The sequence below is a fragment of the Pogona vitticeps genome, chromosome 5 (assembly GCF_051106095.1).
Source record: "Pogona vitticeps strain Pit_001003342236 chromosome 5, PviZW2.1, whole genome shotgun sequence".
NCBI classification, from domain to species: Eukaryota; Metazoa; Chordata; class Lepidosauria; order Squamata; family Agamidae; genus Pogona; species Pogona vitticeps.
This window is the reverse complement of record NC_135787.1, coordinates 61,764,025-61,783,446: the sequence shown is the minus strand read 5'-3', so window position 1 is coordinate 61,783,446 and position 19,422 is coordinate 61,764,025. Positions and strand designations below refer to the sequence as shown.

Below are 19,422 nucleotides of genomic sequence, written 5' to 3'. Positions count from 1 at the left end.
GGTGGCTGCATCGGTCCTCGGTGATCCTCACCGCACTCCGTGAACCATCAGTACATTTGATTTTCCCATTAGCCTGCGGAGAGCTGCGAGGAGCCCCGAGTAACGATGTGGCCGCCCCGGCGAACAGCCGCTGGTGCCAGTTCCGGAGCTGGAGGCGGCATTGAGCAGCAGCGGTAGCATCAGCCCATGGAGGCCATCGGAAGAGGCTTGGTACTGCCTGGAAAGGTAAGGTGCTGGTTTTCGTTTTTTAAAAACTTCTGGGTAGGTTTTGCAGGGCTGGGGGGGGGGTATGTTTCTGTGGTTTGTTGTTTGTTTTTTGGGTTTTTTTTCAGTCCCAGTGTGGGGCTTGCAATTTTTTTTGAGGATTTTTTTTTTTTGCTGGAACAGATTAATCACATTCCCATTACTTAATCCCATTCCATTTATGACCATTTTGACTTACGTTCCATCTTCTGGAATGGATTATGGTCGTAAGTCAAGGCCCACTATATTAAGAATATTTATACAAAATAAGCTATTTTGCTTCTTTTTCAAAATCACAATTCTTCTACTTGGAATAAACTATCTTCCTGATTTTCAGTGTCACAATAAAAAAAGAGTGCCACTTTGTCTCACATAAACCTGCTATGAAACTGTAACTATAGAAATTTATTTCCTTTTTAATATCAGGACAGCACAGAACATAATTTGGAGACATATTTCGTATTTAACTTGGAGCACTATCCAGTTATTCTCCACTATATATGGAGAAGGGATCAGTAGAATTGTGCTGCCAGCTCCATCACTTGAGACTGTTGATCCATCAGATGTTCATGTAATTTGTCTAACTGGAGGTTTAGATGACCTGGAAGAATATGCATCAGTAGCTGCTTCCATGGACACTTTCCAAGTGCAGATATTTATGCCAGTGGATAGAAATCCAGAGTACAGGGCATGTGTATGCATGACATCAGGGATGAATAGCGTAGTACCACTGTAATATCAGTCAATGACTTCATTCAGGAATGTATCCCTTTGTGTTAGGCTCATTGCCTGTTGCATTATCTGTTCGTAAACATCTGTAATCTAAGGAAGAGAGATGCAGCTTCATCAAGAAGCACTTGTTCTGTGTCAGCTTGGAAATTCCAGCACAAACATTTAAATTTGATTGATTGTTAGATCTTAGAGAAAGTGAACCAGTCCATCCCCAAATTGGAAGAATCTGCAGGTCAAATCCCCATCTGATTGCACCCAAAGTCACTTCTAATAAAATGTAATTTTATAATATCTTTTTACATAAATCCTGTTGATTCAATGGGTCTATTCTAAATGGAGCTCTCAGCTGGTTTCAGACCTAGAACTTGTCACCCCATGGAGAGGAGGCAAAAGGAGCCTCCTGCCTCTGACATGTTTAAAACCCCTTCCACAAAATTCAAAAAAGTACACCAGTCCTTGCTGTCATGCCTGTGTCCTAGATGCCAATTTTGTTGCTGTTCTATTATTGAACTTGGAAGAATTGTTAATCAGACTCAGAAAAGACGTGTGTGTGGGGGGAGGGGGTTAGCTGGGAAAAGGAAGGGAAAATGATGTTAATCACGCAAAATATAAATATTTATTTTTTACAAACACTAATATATACAACGTAAATGAAAATTGTATCAAAATATACTCCTAATTTTATTAGATATTGCCCAAGGCCCGCTGGACGTTTCTACTAACATTACTGCTTCCATCATTAGTACTGGGAGGGTTGTGATTCCCCAACAGCATTCTGTGTGCCCTCGAAACCTTCTCTGGAGGACTAGAAGACTCTCCTAAGCAGGTTTTGGGGATAAAGAGTTGCAGACCAGAGACCATTTAACACATTTCCCACAGCGACAAAATTTTATTTACTTGAGCTGATTCTGTTTGCAGAGTTCATTCATCTTTCTTTTGTACAGCTAATACGACATCACACGTGGATTTGTGTAGTTGGTTACGTTTAATGATCTGAAAAGTATATGTAAAGAAAATGGCATAAGATTTATGAGTATGGTTTTCTGTTGTACCTGGCAGTGTCCAGGTGCATTTCTGTATTCAGTCAAGGTTCTCCCTACATAAAAATATTTTGAATTAAATATGGTCTAAGCCCACGATACTAAAGCTTATCCAGTAGCCAAAAGCTCTTCTGTCCAAAATGTACTATCCTTCTTGAGTTGTTGACTATATGAGTTGTTGACTATACCTTCCAGATATTGTTGGAATACAGTTCCCATAACCCCTTTTCATTCTAACCAGCAATAAGGGCTGGTAGGAATTGCAGTTCAGCATCTTCTGAAAGGCTAAAATTGCCTGCCCTGTCATATAGCATTATGCAACATATGGTACTTTTTCTCTACATGTGAGTGCCAAGTTTGTTTACCAGCTTGTCTGAACATATTTTTCCTCAGCCATTAATCAAGGTCCTGTGAAACGGCTGGACAAATTTTTTAATTGATGAATTTAAATTTTCTAGCCATTCACTGCAATTTCTTCGTTCTGTAGGAAAACCTGGGTTTATCTGTCCAGAAGGTAGCTGGTAATCTGTACTTTCCCCATACCCCAGAGGTAGGCAAAGTGTGGCCCACAAGGCCATTTTTATAGCCCATTTAAAAAACTGATCTTTAAATGGCCACATAAACCTCCAGGAGATGTAATTGGATATTTGCCCTACATCTGGCCATTTTCAGCCAAAAAATATCTTCCAGATTTGATAGGGCCTCAGGGTAAAAATAATGGTTGTAGAAGGAATGTTTCCCCCAAAGAGCCCGTGGGGACAGAGACATATCCCAATCTCTCAAAGGTGGTCTCTTCTGCCATAACCCCACCACACCTTTACCTGCCCACTGTTACATACAGCACTGATGTTACCTGTCTGTCATGGGTTTGGAGGGAAAGTTCCATCCTATGGGGAGTGGAAGGCGGGACATCAGGAGGAGGGGCTGTACTGTATATATATGTGGAGCGTGTGTGGAGAGCTAGGAGGAGAAGCAGCAGCTGGGAAGAAGAAGCTGGTGTGGGAGTCTGTGTGTCAGACAGGGTACTACTGTGTGTCAGTCAGTACCAACCTGATAGGTTCAGGTGTCTGTTGGTTAGCCAGAACTGATAGGTTCAGGGTCTGTGCTTCAAGTTAAGTGTTCTGTGTGAACCAAACTGTGTGCATGTATGAATGAGACTAAGCCACGTTACTATATCCTATTCACCTGATCATTTTATTTTCCCTGTGTGTTGTTTTAAATAAACCTTATTCTTTTATTTGTTGAAAATCCATCCCTGGTCTGTGTGACTTCTTATAGGGAATGGTTGGTGGCAGCTTAGTTAACGTGTGGCAGATCCCAGTAGGTCTGGGTTTGTCACATTGATTGGTGTCCAGCGTGTGGGATACGACTGGTCCAGTTGTCCAGCGGTCCAGCAAAGCCTTGGCAAGTGTGCCCAGAGCAAGGGGGGTCTAGTCAGGGACAATCTGAGAGCGCGTAGGTAATCTTCTAGGCTTACCTCACGGGGGGGTAAGCTAGTAGAAGAACGTGTAACCTCAGATTGGGGGCTAGATTAGGGAGCTCTGAGGCAACCTGGTTTTGGCGGGAAAAAAGCTGAGGCAAAACTGTGTAGTAGAAGTGATTTAGCCTGCCTGCTGAGAGGCCTAGCAGAGGGGGGTAGACTCTAGCTCGCAACTGTTGCAAGTTAGTGCTGAAGGACAGCAGCAATCTATAGAGAAAGCTGGTTCTGAGGCAAGAAAAAAAAAAGTGGTCGCTTTATTTTGAGGCTTGACTTTTGAAAGCAGCCTGTTCTGGGGGGGGGGGATTATGCCCTTGACTCGAAGCCAAATGGCAGAAATGGGTGAAGTGAAAGACCCCCAGGTTGACCAAGGTTCTGAGGATGAATTTGGCTCAGTGCAGGGTGACAGCACAGGAGAGCAGAACCAGAACTCAGAAAATTGCTCATAGCCCAACAGCATGAACTGAGGGTGAGGGAAATGGAGGAAAGGGAAAGAGAGAAACAACGGCAATTTGAATTAGAGAGAGAGAGAGAGAGAATGGAAAAAGAAGAAAGATTAGAGAGACAGAGAATGGAAATGGAGAGGGAGAGAGAGAAAATTGCTCTGGAAAAAGAAAGAATGGCGTTTGAGTTAAGAAAACTGGAACTGATGAATCAGAACAATAATAACAATAGGGATTCTGAGGGAGGCCAATTGTCTAAAGCTGACCTGAAGAAATTCCCTGTGTACCACAAGGGAGATTGTCCTGAGGTGTTCTTTTCCCTAGTGGAAAGAGCGTTTGTGGACTTCTCAGTGAGGGAAACTGAGAAGATGACCATCATGCGATCTTTAATCAGTGGCAGCCTTGCTGAAGTTTATTCAGAGATGCCACAGGAACTGATGAAAGATTTTGCAGAGTTTAAAAAACTGGTGTTTGCAAGACATGGGATAAATGCGGAACAGCTGAGGCAAAGATTCAGGTCAATCACCAAGAAACCAGAGCAGACTTTTACCCAAGTGGGGGCCCAATTGGTGAGGCTGCTAGAGAAATGGCTATCTCAGGAGGGGACAGAGACCTTTCAGCAGCTCAAAGACTTGATAGCTCTGGAACAGTTCTATTCAGTCCTGCATGGGGAACTGAAATTCCAGGTGAGGGAAAGGAAACCGAAATCTGTGGCAGAAGCAGCCGAGATCGCAGATTTTATTTCCCAAATAAGAAAGCCCTTGGGTGAGGGGAAAGCGATGGGGAAACCTAAAGAAACCTACAGCAAGTACTCTCAGGGACCAGGGAAAAGCCAGCAAGGGGGAGGGGCCCATGGTGAAGGGAAGCCCTCAGACATGAAACCAAGACCTCAGATTTTGGAGGGAAAACCAAAACAGGATGAGAAAGACTCAAAATATAGCAGAAAATGTTATTTCTGTCAGGGAAAGGGCCATCTAATCTCAGAGTGTGAGAAATTAAAGCAGCTAAAAGGAATTGTGCCTCAGGATTCAAGTGGAACCAAGCCAAAAGCTGTGTTCTGTGTCCAGAAAGAGCAAGGCTCATTGTCACTGAGGGAGCCTGTTGCCATGGCTACTCAATCTGGAACAAGTACATCTGCTGATCAGGCTGAGGAAAATGGTCCTCTTGTGGAGGTCAAGCGATGCTTGCTCGTGAGAACAGATTCTCAGTTGTTTGAAACAGCAGGGGTGGACGTAGGAATACTTGGCCATCAGTATCGGGGGCTGCGGGACACTTGTTCTCAGGTGACCCTGTGCCATCCAGATATTATTCCTAGGGAGTATGTAATCCCAAATGAGAGCATGAAGGTGGCAGGGATTGAGGGGCAGGTGATCTCACTGCCAGTAGCGGAGGTACCTGTGAACTTTCAAGGCTGGAGGGGAGTTTGGCGGCTAGCAATTTCATCGACTCTGCCAGCAGCCGTGCTCGTGGGAAATGACCTGGCTGAACATGTGAAACGGGTGCTAGTGATTACACGTTCACAAGCCACCACGGGGACAGTTCAGGGGGGTAATGATGAGCCAGAGACGGAAGCAGAGGGGAGTTCAGAAGCTGTGGTGGAAACCTTAACCACAGACAGCAGATTTGGACAAGAGCAAAAGGCAGACGCCACTCTCCAAAAGTGTTTTGAACAGGTGACTGACGCCCAGCTAACACCTGAAACCCCAGTGAGATTTCTAGAGAAAAAGGGGATTTTGTATAGAGAGACCCTGAGGAATATCTCAAAAGGGGGAGATGGGATCCGAAGTCAGCTAGTGGTACCTGAAAAGTATCGCCCCATGATCTTACAAAGGGGGCACTCTGACATGTTTGCTGCGCACTTAGGGGTGAACAAAACACAGCAGAGAATCACACAGAATTTTTACTGGCCTGACATAGGGAAGCAGATCAGGGAGTTCTGTAAACAATGTGATGTGTGTCAAAGGCAGGGGAATAACCGCGACAGGACCAAAGCAAAGTTGTGCCCTTTGCCTGTGATTGACACTCCGTTCAAATGCATAGGGGTGGATATTGTGGGACCTTTGCCCAAGGCCACAAAGAGGGGAAACAGGTTCATTCTCACCATTGTGGACCATGCCACGAGGTACCCTGAAGCCATACCCTTGACTAACATTGAAACTAACACAGTGGCAGATGCCTTGGTGGGGTATATGTCCAGGATGGGATTTGCCTCAGAAATAATCACAGATTTGGGCGCATCGTTCACATCGAAGCTCATGAAACGGTTATGGCAAATCTGTGAAATTAAGCACAAGGAAACCACTGCCTATCACCCTGAAAGTAATGGGTTAACTGAGAAGTTCAATGGAACTCTAATGCGCATGATTAGGGCTTACTTGGCAGAGAATCCAAACAATTGGGACCAGAAGCTGCAATCCCTTTTGTTTGCTTATCGATCAGTGCCACAAGCCAGTATCGGGTTCAGTCCGTTTGAACTTTTATTTGGGAGAAGGGTGAAAGGGCCCCTTGATTTGATCAAACAAAATTGGGAGCAGATCACCCAGGATGACCCACAAGATGTTGTGACATACATAGACACTCTAAGGAATGACCTAAAGAGAAACCTAGAGCTAGCAGCAGAGACCCTGCAAGCTCAAAAGGTCAGAAAGAAAGCTTGGGATGACCAGAAAGGCAGGGAGAGGCGCTTTAACCCAGGGGAGGAAGTGCTTTGGCCTAGGCTCTGCAAAGAGAGCAAGTGTCAGCTGGGTAGCCCAGAAATAAAAGACTTGGGTCACATGGTAGGGGGAGGAGTGATAAAACCCCTGGAGGCCAAGATAGAAGCAGTTCGTGATTGGCCTAGACCCAACACCAAGAAAAAAGTCAAATCATTTCTTGGGTTGGTGGGCTACTACAGAAAGTTCATCCCGAGGTTTAGCGAGATTGCGGCTCCGCTGACCGATCTGACGAGGAAGAAGGCTGATGACCGCATCCCGTGGACCAGCGACTGTGAGGAGGCGTTCCAGAGGTTGAAGCAGGCGCTAATCAACTATCCAGTGCTGCGTGCTCCAGACTTCGACCGGGAGTTCATCATCTACACCGATGCGTCTAACAGCGGGGTAGGAGCGGTTCTTTGCCAGGAGGATGAGAATGGTGACCAGCATCCAGTGTCCTACCTGAGTAGGAAACTCCAGAAAGGTGAGAGACATTTGGCAACCGTGGAGAAGGAGTGTCTGGCCATAGTCTACGCGATCCAGAAGGCCAAGCCTTACATCTGGGGAAGACATTTTACTCTGTGCACTGACCATTCACCACTGCAATGGTTAAAGACAATGAAAACCCACAATAGCAAACTTATGAGGTGGGCTTTAAACTTGCAAGACTATGACTTTGAAGTGAAGGTGGTCAAAGGGTCAGTGAACTGTGTTGCTGACGCCTTGTCAAGAAGACCTGAAGAATGAAGACGGCGAAAGAAACATGGACTATGTATATATGTTGGTGACCAAAGGTTAAATGTACCTGTTTTTTGAACTTGGTTTGTATGAATAAAGGTAACTTGATGTAATGTATATGGTAAATGTTTAAATGCCTAATTGATATGGTTAACTTAGAGTGTAAGTATAAGTAAGTATGATATTGTATGTATAACTGTTGTTGTGTGTTTTATCCAGGTTGTTTTTTTGGTGAAAAGCACCTTAGCTTTCCCCCTACAAAACAACTTATAAAGAGGGGAGGTGTTACATACAGCACTGATGTTACCTGTCTGTCATGGGTTTGGAGGGAAAGTTCCATCCTATGGGGAGTGGAAGGCGGGACATCAGGAGGAGGGGCTGTACTGTATATATATGTGGAGCGTGTGTGGAGAGCTAGGAGGAGAAGCAGCAGCTGGGAAGAAGAAGCTGGTGTTTCGGAGTCTGTGTGTCAGACAGGGTACTACTGTGTGTCAGTCAGTACCAACCTGATAGGTTCAGGTGTCTGTTGGTTAGCCAGAACTGATAGGTTCAGGGTCTGTGCTTCAAGTTAAGTGTTCTGTGTGAACCAAACTGTGTGCATGTATGAATGAGACTAAGCCACGTTACTATATCCTATTCACCTGATCATTTTATTTTCCTTGTGTGTTGTTTTAAATAAACCTTATTCTTTTATTTGTTGAAAATCCATCCCTGGTCTGTGTGACTTCTTATAGGGAATGGTTGGTGGCAGCTTAGTTAACGTGTGGCAGATCCCAGTAGGTCTGGGTTTGTCACACCCACATCCTCACTAATAACATCAAAACTGTCCCAACTGAGATATGCTTCTCCAGCCGGTACCCTGGTTGAGACACCTACAATGCCAGATAAATATAAGCCCCTGCAAAACATTTCTTACTAATTGACTGCTGCAGATATCAAGAACTTACTTTTCAATGTTTGAGGTCATAATACTTCTTACTGGTCTGCTCTTAGTCCCAGGATTAGGATGAAAGACCTGCCCTTGTTTATTGGTTGTGATAGGTCTGGGCAGCTTAATGATGTAAGGATCCGTGGAATGAGATGGATAAGGATCAAATGTGCCTGCTTTCATGCCTCCTGGCTGGAAAAGCAAAAACAAAGCAATATACTGTACAGTATATATATGTATATAGTATATTGGTGATAAATAAAAGACGCCGTTTTCTTTAACATGCTAAGTTGAGCCAAGCATTTTGTCTGAAATCAGTATTTTTTAACAAGTTACCAGTTTTTAAATTTTCTTTTATTTATCACCATTTTGTCCTACCCTTCTTCCAAGGGTGAGTTAGATTCAAATCCTCCTGGTCAGAGTTCACCAATATCCACTACACAACACGATGACCATGTTCAGACAACAAATTAAACCAAAACCTCTTGGTTTTATGTGGATCCCCCCGACTATTACCTAGGACTAGCTGCTCCTTTTTCATGATTGAGTTTCACAATCACTTGATTTGGTGTTACTGCCTCACATTTGGGCTAAGGGTTCTTCCAAGTGGAACATTTGTACTCTTTAAACATCCTGTAAAGCACAAACCTTGGCAGGATTTCTTCTGCCATCCAGATGACATTCCCCTTGCCTTGGTATATACAATTTTGAATTCCCACTCTTTTTTGTCCTTCCCAAACCCCATGGTTTATTTTCTGCTGCTTTGTCAGGCTTCCCCTCCCAGCCCAAAACTTTTAAAATTTAATTTATCTCTAAACCGCAACAAAGACGGTACATATTAAATTTTTTGTAATTAATTAAAATTCATGTGATTTAAAATAATAACATCCACATTTTTCAAAATTTTAGATAATAATTCCACCTTCTTGGCAGGAGAGCTTGGCTTAAATGGTTGCTGAATTGGTTTTACTGCCGGTTGTTTCTTTGGTGGTGGCAATGGTTTGTCATCGTGGTAAGGATTTATATCAAAATACTCTCGAGGATAAAGATTCAATTTGAAAGGCCCACCTTTCATAAGGCGATGGTGTTCTTCAGATGTTTTCTGCATAAATTAGAGATGGAAGATATATTGAGTACTTCTAACTCATATTATTTTTAATACCTTGAAGATCTACAATTTAATCTATTTTACCAGCATTAGTAGAAAGGCAGGTATAAACATAATGGATAATATAAAATATAATAAATATAGTGGACAATATAGTGGACACTGTAATAAATATAGAGGACAAGCTCAGCATTATTGATATTAATATCAATAATGCTGTGATTAGAAATTTAGGTTCATACAGAACTCTAGCAGAGCCACCCTCCCCCCACTGCTGCTGTTCTAAAGGACATTTTACAGCTTGCTTTCTTTAAAATCTGTTAGGCATTTACTCTAAGAAAGCAAGGCCAGGGGGCTGTTACATGTTACCTACTATACTAAAAAGTAAGATATCTATTTAGGCTAATAAAACCATTATGAGTACATTCATAAGACAGAAAGAATGCTACATGGAAAAAGCAAGTCCAGTTTTTGAATCAACAAGTACAAAACTAAAGAATTATACTCTTTGTATATTTAAAGAGCAAAGGTGATTAATGTACATTCTTGTTAGCATATAATAAAACAAGATCTGATAATCTGGAACAGAATAGGCATAAGAACCCGAAATTAAATGGCAAATCAGCAAAAAAATTACCTTAAAGTTTATCCTCCCGATGTCATATAATTCAACTGAATGGGGGTACGGTTTACCTATGGTAAGATTTGGATACCTCGATAGAGAAATAAGATAGTGGTGACACCAACATTCAAAAGTCTGTAAAATTTTCAAAAAAGAATCATGGACTAGAATTCTAAAATCCTTTACCCATAGCCAGTTCCTTTCTTTCCTGGATTGGTATAAAGATTCTTCCCAGGCTGAACATATGGTGGCCTGTCTTTGGTTTGTGCACTAAAATAGGGACATGGACCTCCAATTGTTCCATAATATGTTCCTATACCACAACTGTAAGATAAAAAAGTAAAAAAAAAGTCAGCATTTGTCTATTAAATCTGCAACTCATAAACTATTTGTTTGCTTAATGGGTAAGAATAAAAGTATACAAATTATGTCCAGAACTGTATGTGTTAAAAATATATGTGACAGACAAAATACTGTTTATTTTTACTGCATATTCACTGCCCTCCTGTGCAAGCCAGAGTCCCATTGCTTGAAACAGAGCAATACTGTATTCTGCTCTTATACAGTGGACCCTTGACCTACGGAATTAATCCTTATTGGAACGGTGTCCGTAGGTCAAAAAGTCCGTAGGTCGAAAATGCATTTCCCATAGGAATGCACTGAAAACCATTTAATCTGTAACCGGCCCAAGAAACCGCCCCCCTCCACAAAAAAATGGGGGAGTAGACCGGGCCTGCCGGGGGAAGCCCTCCCCTGGTAGGCCCAGTCTACCAGGCTTTCCCAGGCACACATGCCTGGGAAAGATAAGCAACCGATCAACTTTAGACAAAAAGCTGTAAATGGTTTTGATGTTCAACTTGTTCAGTGAGAGAAATCCAGTCTGTCTTGGGCTTGAACAAGTGCTTGACTGGAGTGATGACCGGCGGGCCAGACAGGAGCGGCTCATAGGCTTATGTGGCCCTCGAGCCGCACTTTGCCCAGGTCTGCCTTAAGGACTCCAGTAGATGAGATTTCCATGGTCCATAGCCTAGCAGCGATGGTGAACCTATGGCACACATGCCATAGTTGGCACACGGAGCCCTTTCTGCCGGCACACAAGCCATAAGTCGCCGGATCACTACTCTCCACACACACACAGCCAAACCTGAGAAGGCAGCTGTAGCCATGGTGCTGGTTCCCGGACAAGTGGCGGGTCAGGATCCGGAGCAGCTGCTGCTGGCGGCAGATCCAGAGTGGGGTCTCGAGGCACCTCCGTGTCGGGATTCCCCTTTCCGCCGCCACTTCCAGTTCCACCGCCACCGCAGCACACCGCCTGCTGGGTTTTTGTTTTTGTTTGGGCACGCGAGCCCAGAAAGGTTCGCAACCACTGGCCTAGAGGAAGCATGCAGCCATGAATGAAGCAGGCTAGTACAGAAAATGAGAGAGGTTAGAAATGGGATTTTCAGCAGTGTTTGTAGGGATGGTAGAAGGAGTATAGCTGTGCCTGTGTCTCACAGTATCTGTGAATTTATACATTTCACCCAACACTTTAATAGTTGTTTTCTCTTGTAAAAGTCTTGTTACATGATGAAATCAAGACCCAGCCATGAGAAATACCAAAATAAATATTCAATTTTCCAATAGTGTATCCTAATATACCATGTAGAGTTTTGTTTTAACTAGAGAAAAATGACAGGACACCTTAATGATTTTTCCTTAACAATTCCACCATTTCTAATATGGACATTGTTTCTCACCTCAGGAAAGTCCTGTTTTGCAGACCTTTAAGAGGTATATTTGACTATCAAAGATCAAAGCACATGGCCAAGAAAAAAAATTCTATAAGGAGTGCTCCCTCAAGTGGTGGAGAAGGCGTAACTGTGACAATATGCTAAAGGGAGAAGCATGCTATCATCTGAATTATTTCTGAAATGTAAATACTTACTTGCTTTGCATGTCTAATTCTGGAGTTGCATATAACAAAGCAGATCATGATGTTGAGAGAAAAGTATGTAGAAGCAAGAAAGTTGCACTTCTCTGACTGTGCTCTGGTTCATACTTTTAAAATAACTGTTTCACTGTCAGGGACATTAAATGGAAAAACAAGCTCCTCAAAGAGCTATGACCTAGAACCAATACTTGCAGACTTCCCATGTTTTTCTATGAGAAAAATCTCTTTTTTTAAAAAAAAAAAAAGTAACTTTAATAATTATTATGTGCTGTCAACTCAATTCCAACTTATGGCAACCCTTTCTAGGCAGAGAATGCACTGAAGTGGTTTACCATTTCCTTCTTCTGGGGTTGCCCTGGGTCTGTGCAGTTTGCCCAAGGCGACACAACGCTGGCTCTGCTCACATGAGGCACATACTTCCAACCTCTGGTTCTGCAGCCAGATACCCAAGCAACTGAGCTATCCAGCCAACTAAAAATAACTTTAATAACATTTAAATATACACCAACAAAAGGATACATTTTAAGATTAAATATGTCACAAGATTAACATATGAGATTGGAGGACCTCCAGCATCTTACTCCAAATATTCTCATGTATACTTTGATCAAAAATATTGATTGATTGATTGATTGATTGATTGATTGACTGTATTTATATCCCGCCTATCTAGTCAATTATGACCACTCTATATATCAATGATGGTCAGCCTTCATTGCAAAAGTTGTTCATTCTCATAGAAGAGAAGACTTATGGTATGTAAGTGTGAGTTGGGACAACTGGAGTTATTGCTACAGCTGGAATCAGGGAGCAGAGACATCATATAATATTTGGGGTTGGGGCAAATCTTTAACAGCTTAGACAGCAAAATCACCTGAATTTATTCCTTCATTTTTTATTGTAAATATAAACATAAGTAACAAAAATCCATAATAAGTGGCCTGCTTGGCAGATGGTGCGGGGGTACAAATTCAATAAATAAATAAATATCAAAACTGATGCACTTTTTTCAGCACTTACGGAAATTTATCTCCATTACTGGGAAGGAAGGCTTTGCTTCCCAGGTTTTTCTTTGCCTCTGCCATTCGATATCGTCTCCGTAGCTGAACAGGATTTAAGTAACTTTCACCTTCGAAAATTCTTCCAAAAGCAGGGTCAAAATAACCTGCCTGGGTAGCTGCCTTCTCCTTGTTACCCCCTGGCAGCATCTGCTTGTTCTTGCTTGCAGCTTCATTAAAAGGGCCTTCAAAATAAATTCACTGTTGTCAATATTGCTACCACTTAGTTTTAACTTTTGAGACATGAACCTCCATACCATACACTTGAACCAGGCCAAATGTCTTTAAGAAAAAGAACAAAAGTTCAGAGACCTTCAAAGCTAATAAATTTTTCCTTAATTAAGATGGTACAATTCCCAATAGAGTTGAGTAACATGACTAAATGGAACTGCAAAAGATGTCTCAGAGCAGTGGTTCACAACCTTGGGTAACCCAGATGTTCTTGTAGAAGGGTAGCCATGTTAGTCTTTGCAAACATTATAGGTAGACGCAAAATAGGGGGAAAAATTAAAACACAAAAATGTGGTGGCATCTTAAAGACTAACTTTTATAATTTTTTAGTGTGAGCTTTTGTGGACAAGCCCACTTCATCAGATGAAATATTTTTTTATTTCTATTTTGTTTTTATCAGGTGTTCTTGCAACTCCCAGAAGGCTTCACAACTATTTGTGCTGGCTGGGGTTTCTGGGAGTTGCAGTCCAAGAACACCAGGGTAACCGAAGGTTGGGAACCACTAGCTTAGTGAGCTTTGTCCCTTTCCTCTTTAGACTCTCCCTCTAGAATTTGTTTCCAGGAAATAAACTGGAATATAACAGAAACAGAAGTTTTACTACTATCCTAGATAGGAGAAATACGTACACAAATATATTTCCCTCCCATTAATTAGTTTCAGCATTTTTGGACCTATATTCTAAATAACCAGCCATTCTATAAAGACTGCCTGGAAGACGGTGGGGCAGAAATACAAGAGGGAAAGACAACTTGAGAGCAGCGTACCAATGGTTTGAGCATCTATGGCCCCAAATCACTCTTCAGCAACAATATAACCCAGAAACAACAAAAGCAGAAGAAAGGTTTTTGAAACATATTCTTCAAAGTATAAGATCTTTCTATACCCTGTTTCCCCGAAAATAAGACCTAACTTGAAAATATGCCCTAGTATGATTTTTCAGGATGCTCGTAATATAAGCCCTACCCCAAAAATAAGCCCCAGTTAAGTGAAACCCTGCCCTCCACTAGTGTGCATCAATCAGAAGATGGGATGTCCATATTCGAATAAATATAGATTGTTGTGGGACATGATGGTGCTGCGGGCTAAACCGCAGAAGCTTCTGTGCTTCAAGGTAAGAAGACCAGCAGTCATAAGATCGAATCCACACAACGGAGTGAGCTCCCATCGCTTGTCCCAGCTCCTGCCAACCTAGCAGTTCGAAAGCATGTAAATGCGGGTAGATAAATAGGTACCACCACAGTGGAAAAGTAACGCATTCTGTGTCTAGTCACACTGGCCACGTGACTACAGAAACTGTCTACGGACAAACGCTGGCTCTATGGCTTGGAGATGGGGATGAGCAACACGCCCTAGAGTCGGATACGACTGGACTAAATGTCAAGGGGAGCCTTTACCTAGATTGTTGTACATGAAAAAAAATCTGAAAATAAGCCCTAATGCATTTTGGAGCAGAAATTAATATAAGGCCCTGTTCTAGTCAACATTCTACATGCAAATAAAAATTCTAAAATTGTTTTTGAGCCAATCCAAGCACTTTTGAAAGAAAGGCTTTTAGCTGTTTTGTATAAAGGGGAAGGGCCTGGTTTGGGAGGAGGAAAATCATGGCATGAACACATGAGTAGCATTATTTGTGAAGCAGATAAGTCCATATTGCATGTCAGCCAAGACACTTTAAATTACAGTATATGAGGAACAAAGGTTGCTCCCAGGCAGTTGGCTTGCTTGGACTGTTTATCCCCACCACTAACATACACGTTATTTTAACTCTCTACAGTTTGACATGCCAGAAGCAACATTTGTCTAAGTTAACATACGCTTTTATGCAAGTGCATTTCCTTGCAAAACTGGCAACTTCACATGGGTCATTCTGATCATTAACACCATCCACTTCTTTCTTAGTGTGATGGAAAAGCCAAACAATCTTAAAAATTAGTCTACAAACAACCTTATTTGAAATATCCACTTTTGTTAAGTGCAAGACAAGCAATTAATTTTTTGGAAACACCCCCACCCCCAGGAAAAAAAAGAACAATCATAGCATTGCTAAGTGATGACAATGAAGAAAATGTACTTACGGTTAAATTGTGAGACATATTTATCCCCAATGCTGATGTACTCCATTTCACTAAAGAGACCAATTCTCTCCATATCTGTTTTTCCTGTTTCTGAAGGCATGTTTATTTCTGTGTAATAACCTGCTGCTTTAGATGTATAAATGTCTTAAGATCCCTGGAACAAAGATAGGAGGGAACAGATATGTCAGCTTTCCTGTTGTTTACTCCAAAACATTCACTGTCATTTCATAACTGTTTTAAGCAAGATAGCTAAATTCAGCAACTAAAATCTAATTAAAATAAATAAACATCACCATTGCAACAGCATTTTTAGTGTATTCTCAAAGGCTTTCACAGACGGGATCCGATGGATGTTTTAGGTTTTTCGGGCTGTTTCGTCAGAACACAGCCAAACAGCCCAAAAAACCTGGACGGAACATATGAATGTGGATCCCTTTTATCCATCATCCTACTCTCTTATATTAAAAAGTTCCAATTCATAAGCAACAGATAGTGGCACAGGATAATGGGAAAGAGATCTGCATGGAAACAATGGCAACCTTCTAGAACCTCTGTTTATTCTAGTCTGAGTGGGGACTTTTATTTTATTTGTACCTTACTACTTTGAATGTGCTTGTGCTTTTTAATATATTTGTTTGATCCTTTTTAGCAATTGTATATTCATTGTTGTAGCTTTCAAATACATTCTGTCTTTTAATGATTTAAGTTGCCTTGAGTAGGGTAAAAGATATTTTAAATAAAATAAATAAACAAAAGTACTATGAATTTGAAGGGAAGAGCTCAAAGCTTTTGGCAAATAGGTTAAAAACAAGGAAGAGAAAAGCTTGAATTGCTGCTATAATAAATAAGAATGGTGAAAGGTGTTGAGATCCACAAAAGATTCTGGAAGCTTTTGCGGATTTTTATGAATGTTTATACTCTTTCTTCTCTTCCAATTCTGATGATCCACCAGGCATCCACCAAGGTGAAACCACTAGATGAGGAAAGCAGGAAGAAAACTAAAGAGGTGATGGAAGCTATTTAGATTGACAAACCAAATTTGGCCGTGAGGCTGGATGCATATACTGTTTCCTTCTATATATATTTCAGGGAAATCTTGGCACCTCATCTACAGAGGGTTTTCAGTGCCATCCTAGGGGAACCCAGGTCCCTCGGACTTGGATCTGTTCCAGTGTGGTATTATTATTAAAGATACAGAAGGTCTCTCTGTCGATGGAATGTTATCATTTTAGTTTTAGTTCTCAATATCAATGATAAATGATTAGCATCATTCTGGCAGCATGTGCTAAGACATGTTTATCTGGTAACCTGTTTGCTTCCATACCAGTTTTAAGGTGATGGTATTAACCTATAAGGCCCTAAACAGTTTAGGACCTCAGTATCTAGCTGAGCGCTTACTTCCTGTCATGTCTGTCCGTCCAGCAAGATCATCTCAGGCAGGGCGGCTGAGGGTTCTGATCCTGAGAAAGGCTTGGAACAATCACCAGAAATCGGGCCTTCTTGGCAGTAGATCTGCAATTGTGGAACAACCTCCCGCCCAAAATCCACCTAGCCCCTTCACTGGACATCTCTAAAAAACACTAAAACCTGTTTATTTAGACAGGCCTTTCCAGATTAAAAAACATCCTGATGCAATAGTGCTTCTAATAACATCTAACCTACCATCATGTTTTTCGTGTCATTTTATTACTGTATCTTCCCATGTATAAGACTCCCCAATGTATAAGATGCCACCCAGTTTTGACCCTTGTAGCAGCCAGAGGCGGAGATGAAGGAGCAGCCACACTTGGCTGCCCCTAGCGGCTGCCCATTGATTGTTGCTGCAGTCGCCTGATTGCCTCCTCCAGCGCCACTCGCGGGGCTCACCTCAAGCTCATGTCGGCGCCTTGTCCCCTGCCCGAAGGGAGCCCGTGAGTGGCACTGGAAGGTGGCAGCGGTAGCAGCAGGAGGCAGAAGTGAAGGAGCAGCCACACTCGGCTGCCCCCCGAGGCTGCCCATTGTCTGCAGCTGCGGCCACCTAATCACCTCCTCCACGGCCACTCGTGGGCTCCCTTCAGGCAGGGGACAAGGCGGTGGCATGAGCTCGAGGTGAGCCCCGTGAGTGGCTCTGGAGGAGGTGATTGGGTGGCCACAGCCAATGGGCAGCTGCGAGGGGCGGCTGAGCACGGCTGCTCCTTCACCTTCACCTCCAGTGGCCACTTCGGTGTACTGTGTATAACATGACACTCAATTTTTGCAGTAACTATTTTAGAAAAAAGTATTGTCTTATACACAGAAAAATATAGTATGTTTTTCATTGTATTTTATGGTATTTTTATTTTGCACCTTTATATTTTATGGATGTTGTTGAGTTCTTTGTGATTATGTTATCTTATTGTTTAGTTGTTGTAAACCGCCCAGAGTGCCTTGGCTGCCAGATAGGCAGTATAGAAATCAATCAATCAATCAAATAAATAAATAATCTTTAATAGGGAAAACCCTTGGCCAGCCAAATCACTCTGTTACCATCTGATCAATAAGGGGGCTGGGTTATTCTGTTATTCCATATGTATTATGAAGCCTATCAATGTTATCATATGAGAGGAGCTAGACATATGATCAGGCCAAACCTCCTGGTTTTTATAGAAAAACTACTACAGTAAGTTATCTGAGCTATAAATAATACTTAATAATAGCCAGCATTTGACTGGGGTCGGTGGGTGAGTTTGTGCGTGCGTGCAACAATCTTCAACAAGTCTAGCACATCATAAATGAGATGTTTTTGTTCTATAGGTAAAGCCATTCACAACACTTCTTATTGTTATAATCTGATAATCATCACCATCATCCTCAATATTTCAAGAACCAAAAGAGTGTGAAGGATTTGTGTTCTCAGTTCTGTCCACTTGGAGTTAAAAGTGGTGTACCTCAACAGGGCCATAGAAAACTGGAACTCTTTGACTCTGTCTCAATTCCACAGGGCTAAGGGTACCACAAAAATTGCCAGATTTGGCAGGGTTAGGGTTTGCCATTTGTTAAAGCAAAGTAGCCACTTCAAGCAGCTGGTGATTTCAGGTGTCATGAAAGCAATTCTCAAAGAAAGAGGGCTAAATTATTAATTCATTGTCTTCCATTTTTACTCTAAAAAATGCTTGCATGGTTTTCTGCCTCAGGTGCCAAAATAACTTGGGATCCCTCAGAACTAGGCACTTTGATGGGAGGGGGATAGTAGTTCTTGTTGATTCTCAAACATCAAAAGGTAGGTTGCAAGCACACACTTTGTACAGGGTGGATCCATATACAAGCAGTGCTACACACAAACATTTATTATTACGACCCAAGTTATACTTCATAACTTGTTACACTTTTTGATATGTATGGTATTAAAACTAGCAAATTACTTCAAACTATGATGCTGGAGAAGAGCTCTGTGGATACCTTGGTCCACTAGAAAGACAAGTCGGTTCTAGATCAAGTCCAATCCCGAACTTTCTCTGGAACCAAAAATGACAAAACCTGTGGCTTTCATGCTTTGGGTGCATCATGAGAAGATAGGAATCGCTAGAAAACACAATAAAGCTAGGAAAAGTTGAAGGCAGCAGGAAAAGAGGAAGACCAAATATGAGATGGATTGACTATGATGGAAGCCACGGCCTTGAGTTTACAACAGCTGAGTAGGGCTGCTGAGGATCGCCATAATTCAGACGTGATATGAGGGCACGTAGCAAAAAACAAACCTGTTGCCTGAAATGCATGTTTGACCAGGAACGGATACGTTTAAGAATGCCTGGCTATCCCACTATCGCAAGAACTGCAAGAATCTCAGTTCCCATCACCCTTGCTAGCCCTAATGGGAAAGATGATGGGACCAGTAGTTCATGCACACGTGGGGGCCACACACATTCCCCAGCCCTGCTCTACAGCTTTCCTGAAGTCTCCGAAATACAACTCACCCCCCTTTTTTTTCTTTCTCTTTTTCCCCCCAGCAAGGCGTGCTACTCGGGTTTAAACCAGATCACCAAAGCCTCTTCCACACACGCTTCCCTCCCGTTCACAATCGGCGCCGAGGTCTTCCCGCCTGGCGAACTCCCTTTGTTGACGCGCGGTTGCCATGGTTTCGAATCAGC

The 19,422-nt window shown here is 42.2% G+C and overlaps 1 protein-coding gene across 1 annotated transcript; it reads right to left on the bottom strand.

Moving 5' to 3' along the window:
- Window positions 1–1,568: 1,568 nt before the first annotated feature.
- CFAP96 (cilia and flagella associated protein 96) lies at window positions 1,569–19,409 on the bottom strand. The gene is made up of 8 exons (XM_073001383.2): window positions 19,249–19,409; window positions 15,317–15,470; window positions 12,972–13,194; window positions 10,208–10,345; window positions 10,037–10,112; window positions 9,214–9,393; window positions 8,311–8,483; window positions 1,569–1,968 (listed from the first exon to the last, which is right to left on the bottom strand). The coding sequence occupies exons 2-8, from the start codon at window positions 15,414–15,416 to the stop codon at window positions 1,920–1,922; spliced, it is 939 nt and encodes a 312-aa protein (XP_072857484.2). The 5' UTR covers window positions 15,417–15,470; window positions 19,249–19,409; the 3' UTR covers window positions 1,569–1,919.
- Window positions 19,410–19,422: the final 13 nt, after the last annotated feature.

Coding starts and splice junctions, on each gene's coding strand:
- CFAP96 (XM_073001383.2), bottom strand. CDS start 15,416: ATGCCTTCAGAAACAGGAAAAACAGATATGGAGAGAATTGGTCTCTTT. Junction 13,195..15,316: donor ATATGTCTCACAATTTAACC/GTAAGTACATTT, acceptor TTTATTTTGAAG/GCCCTTTTAATGAAGCTGCA. Junction 10,113..10,207: donor AAGAAAGGAACTGGCTATGG/GTAAAGGATTTT, acceptor TTCTCTATCGAG/GTATCCAAATCTTACCATAG.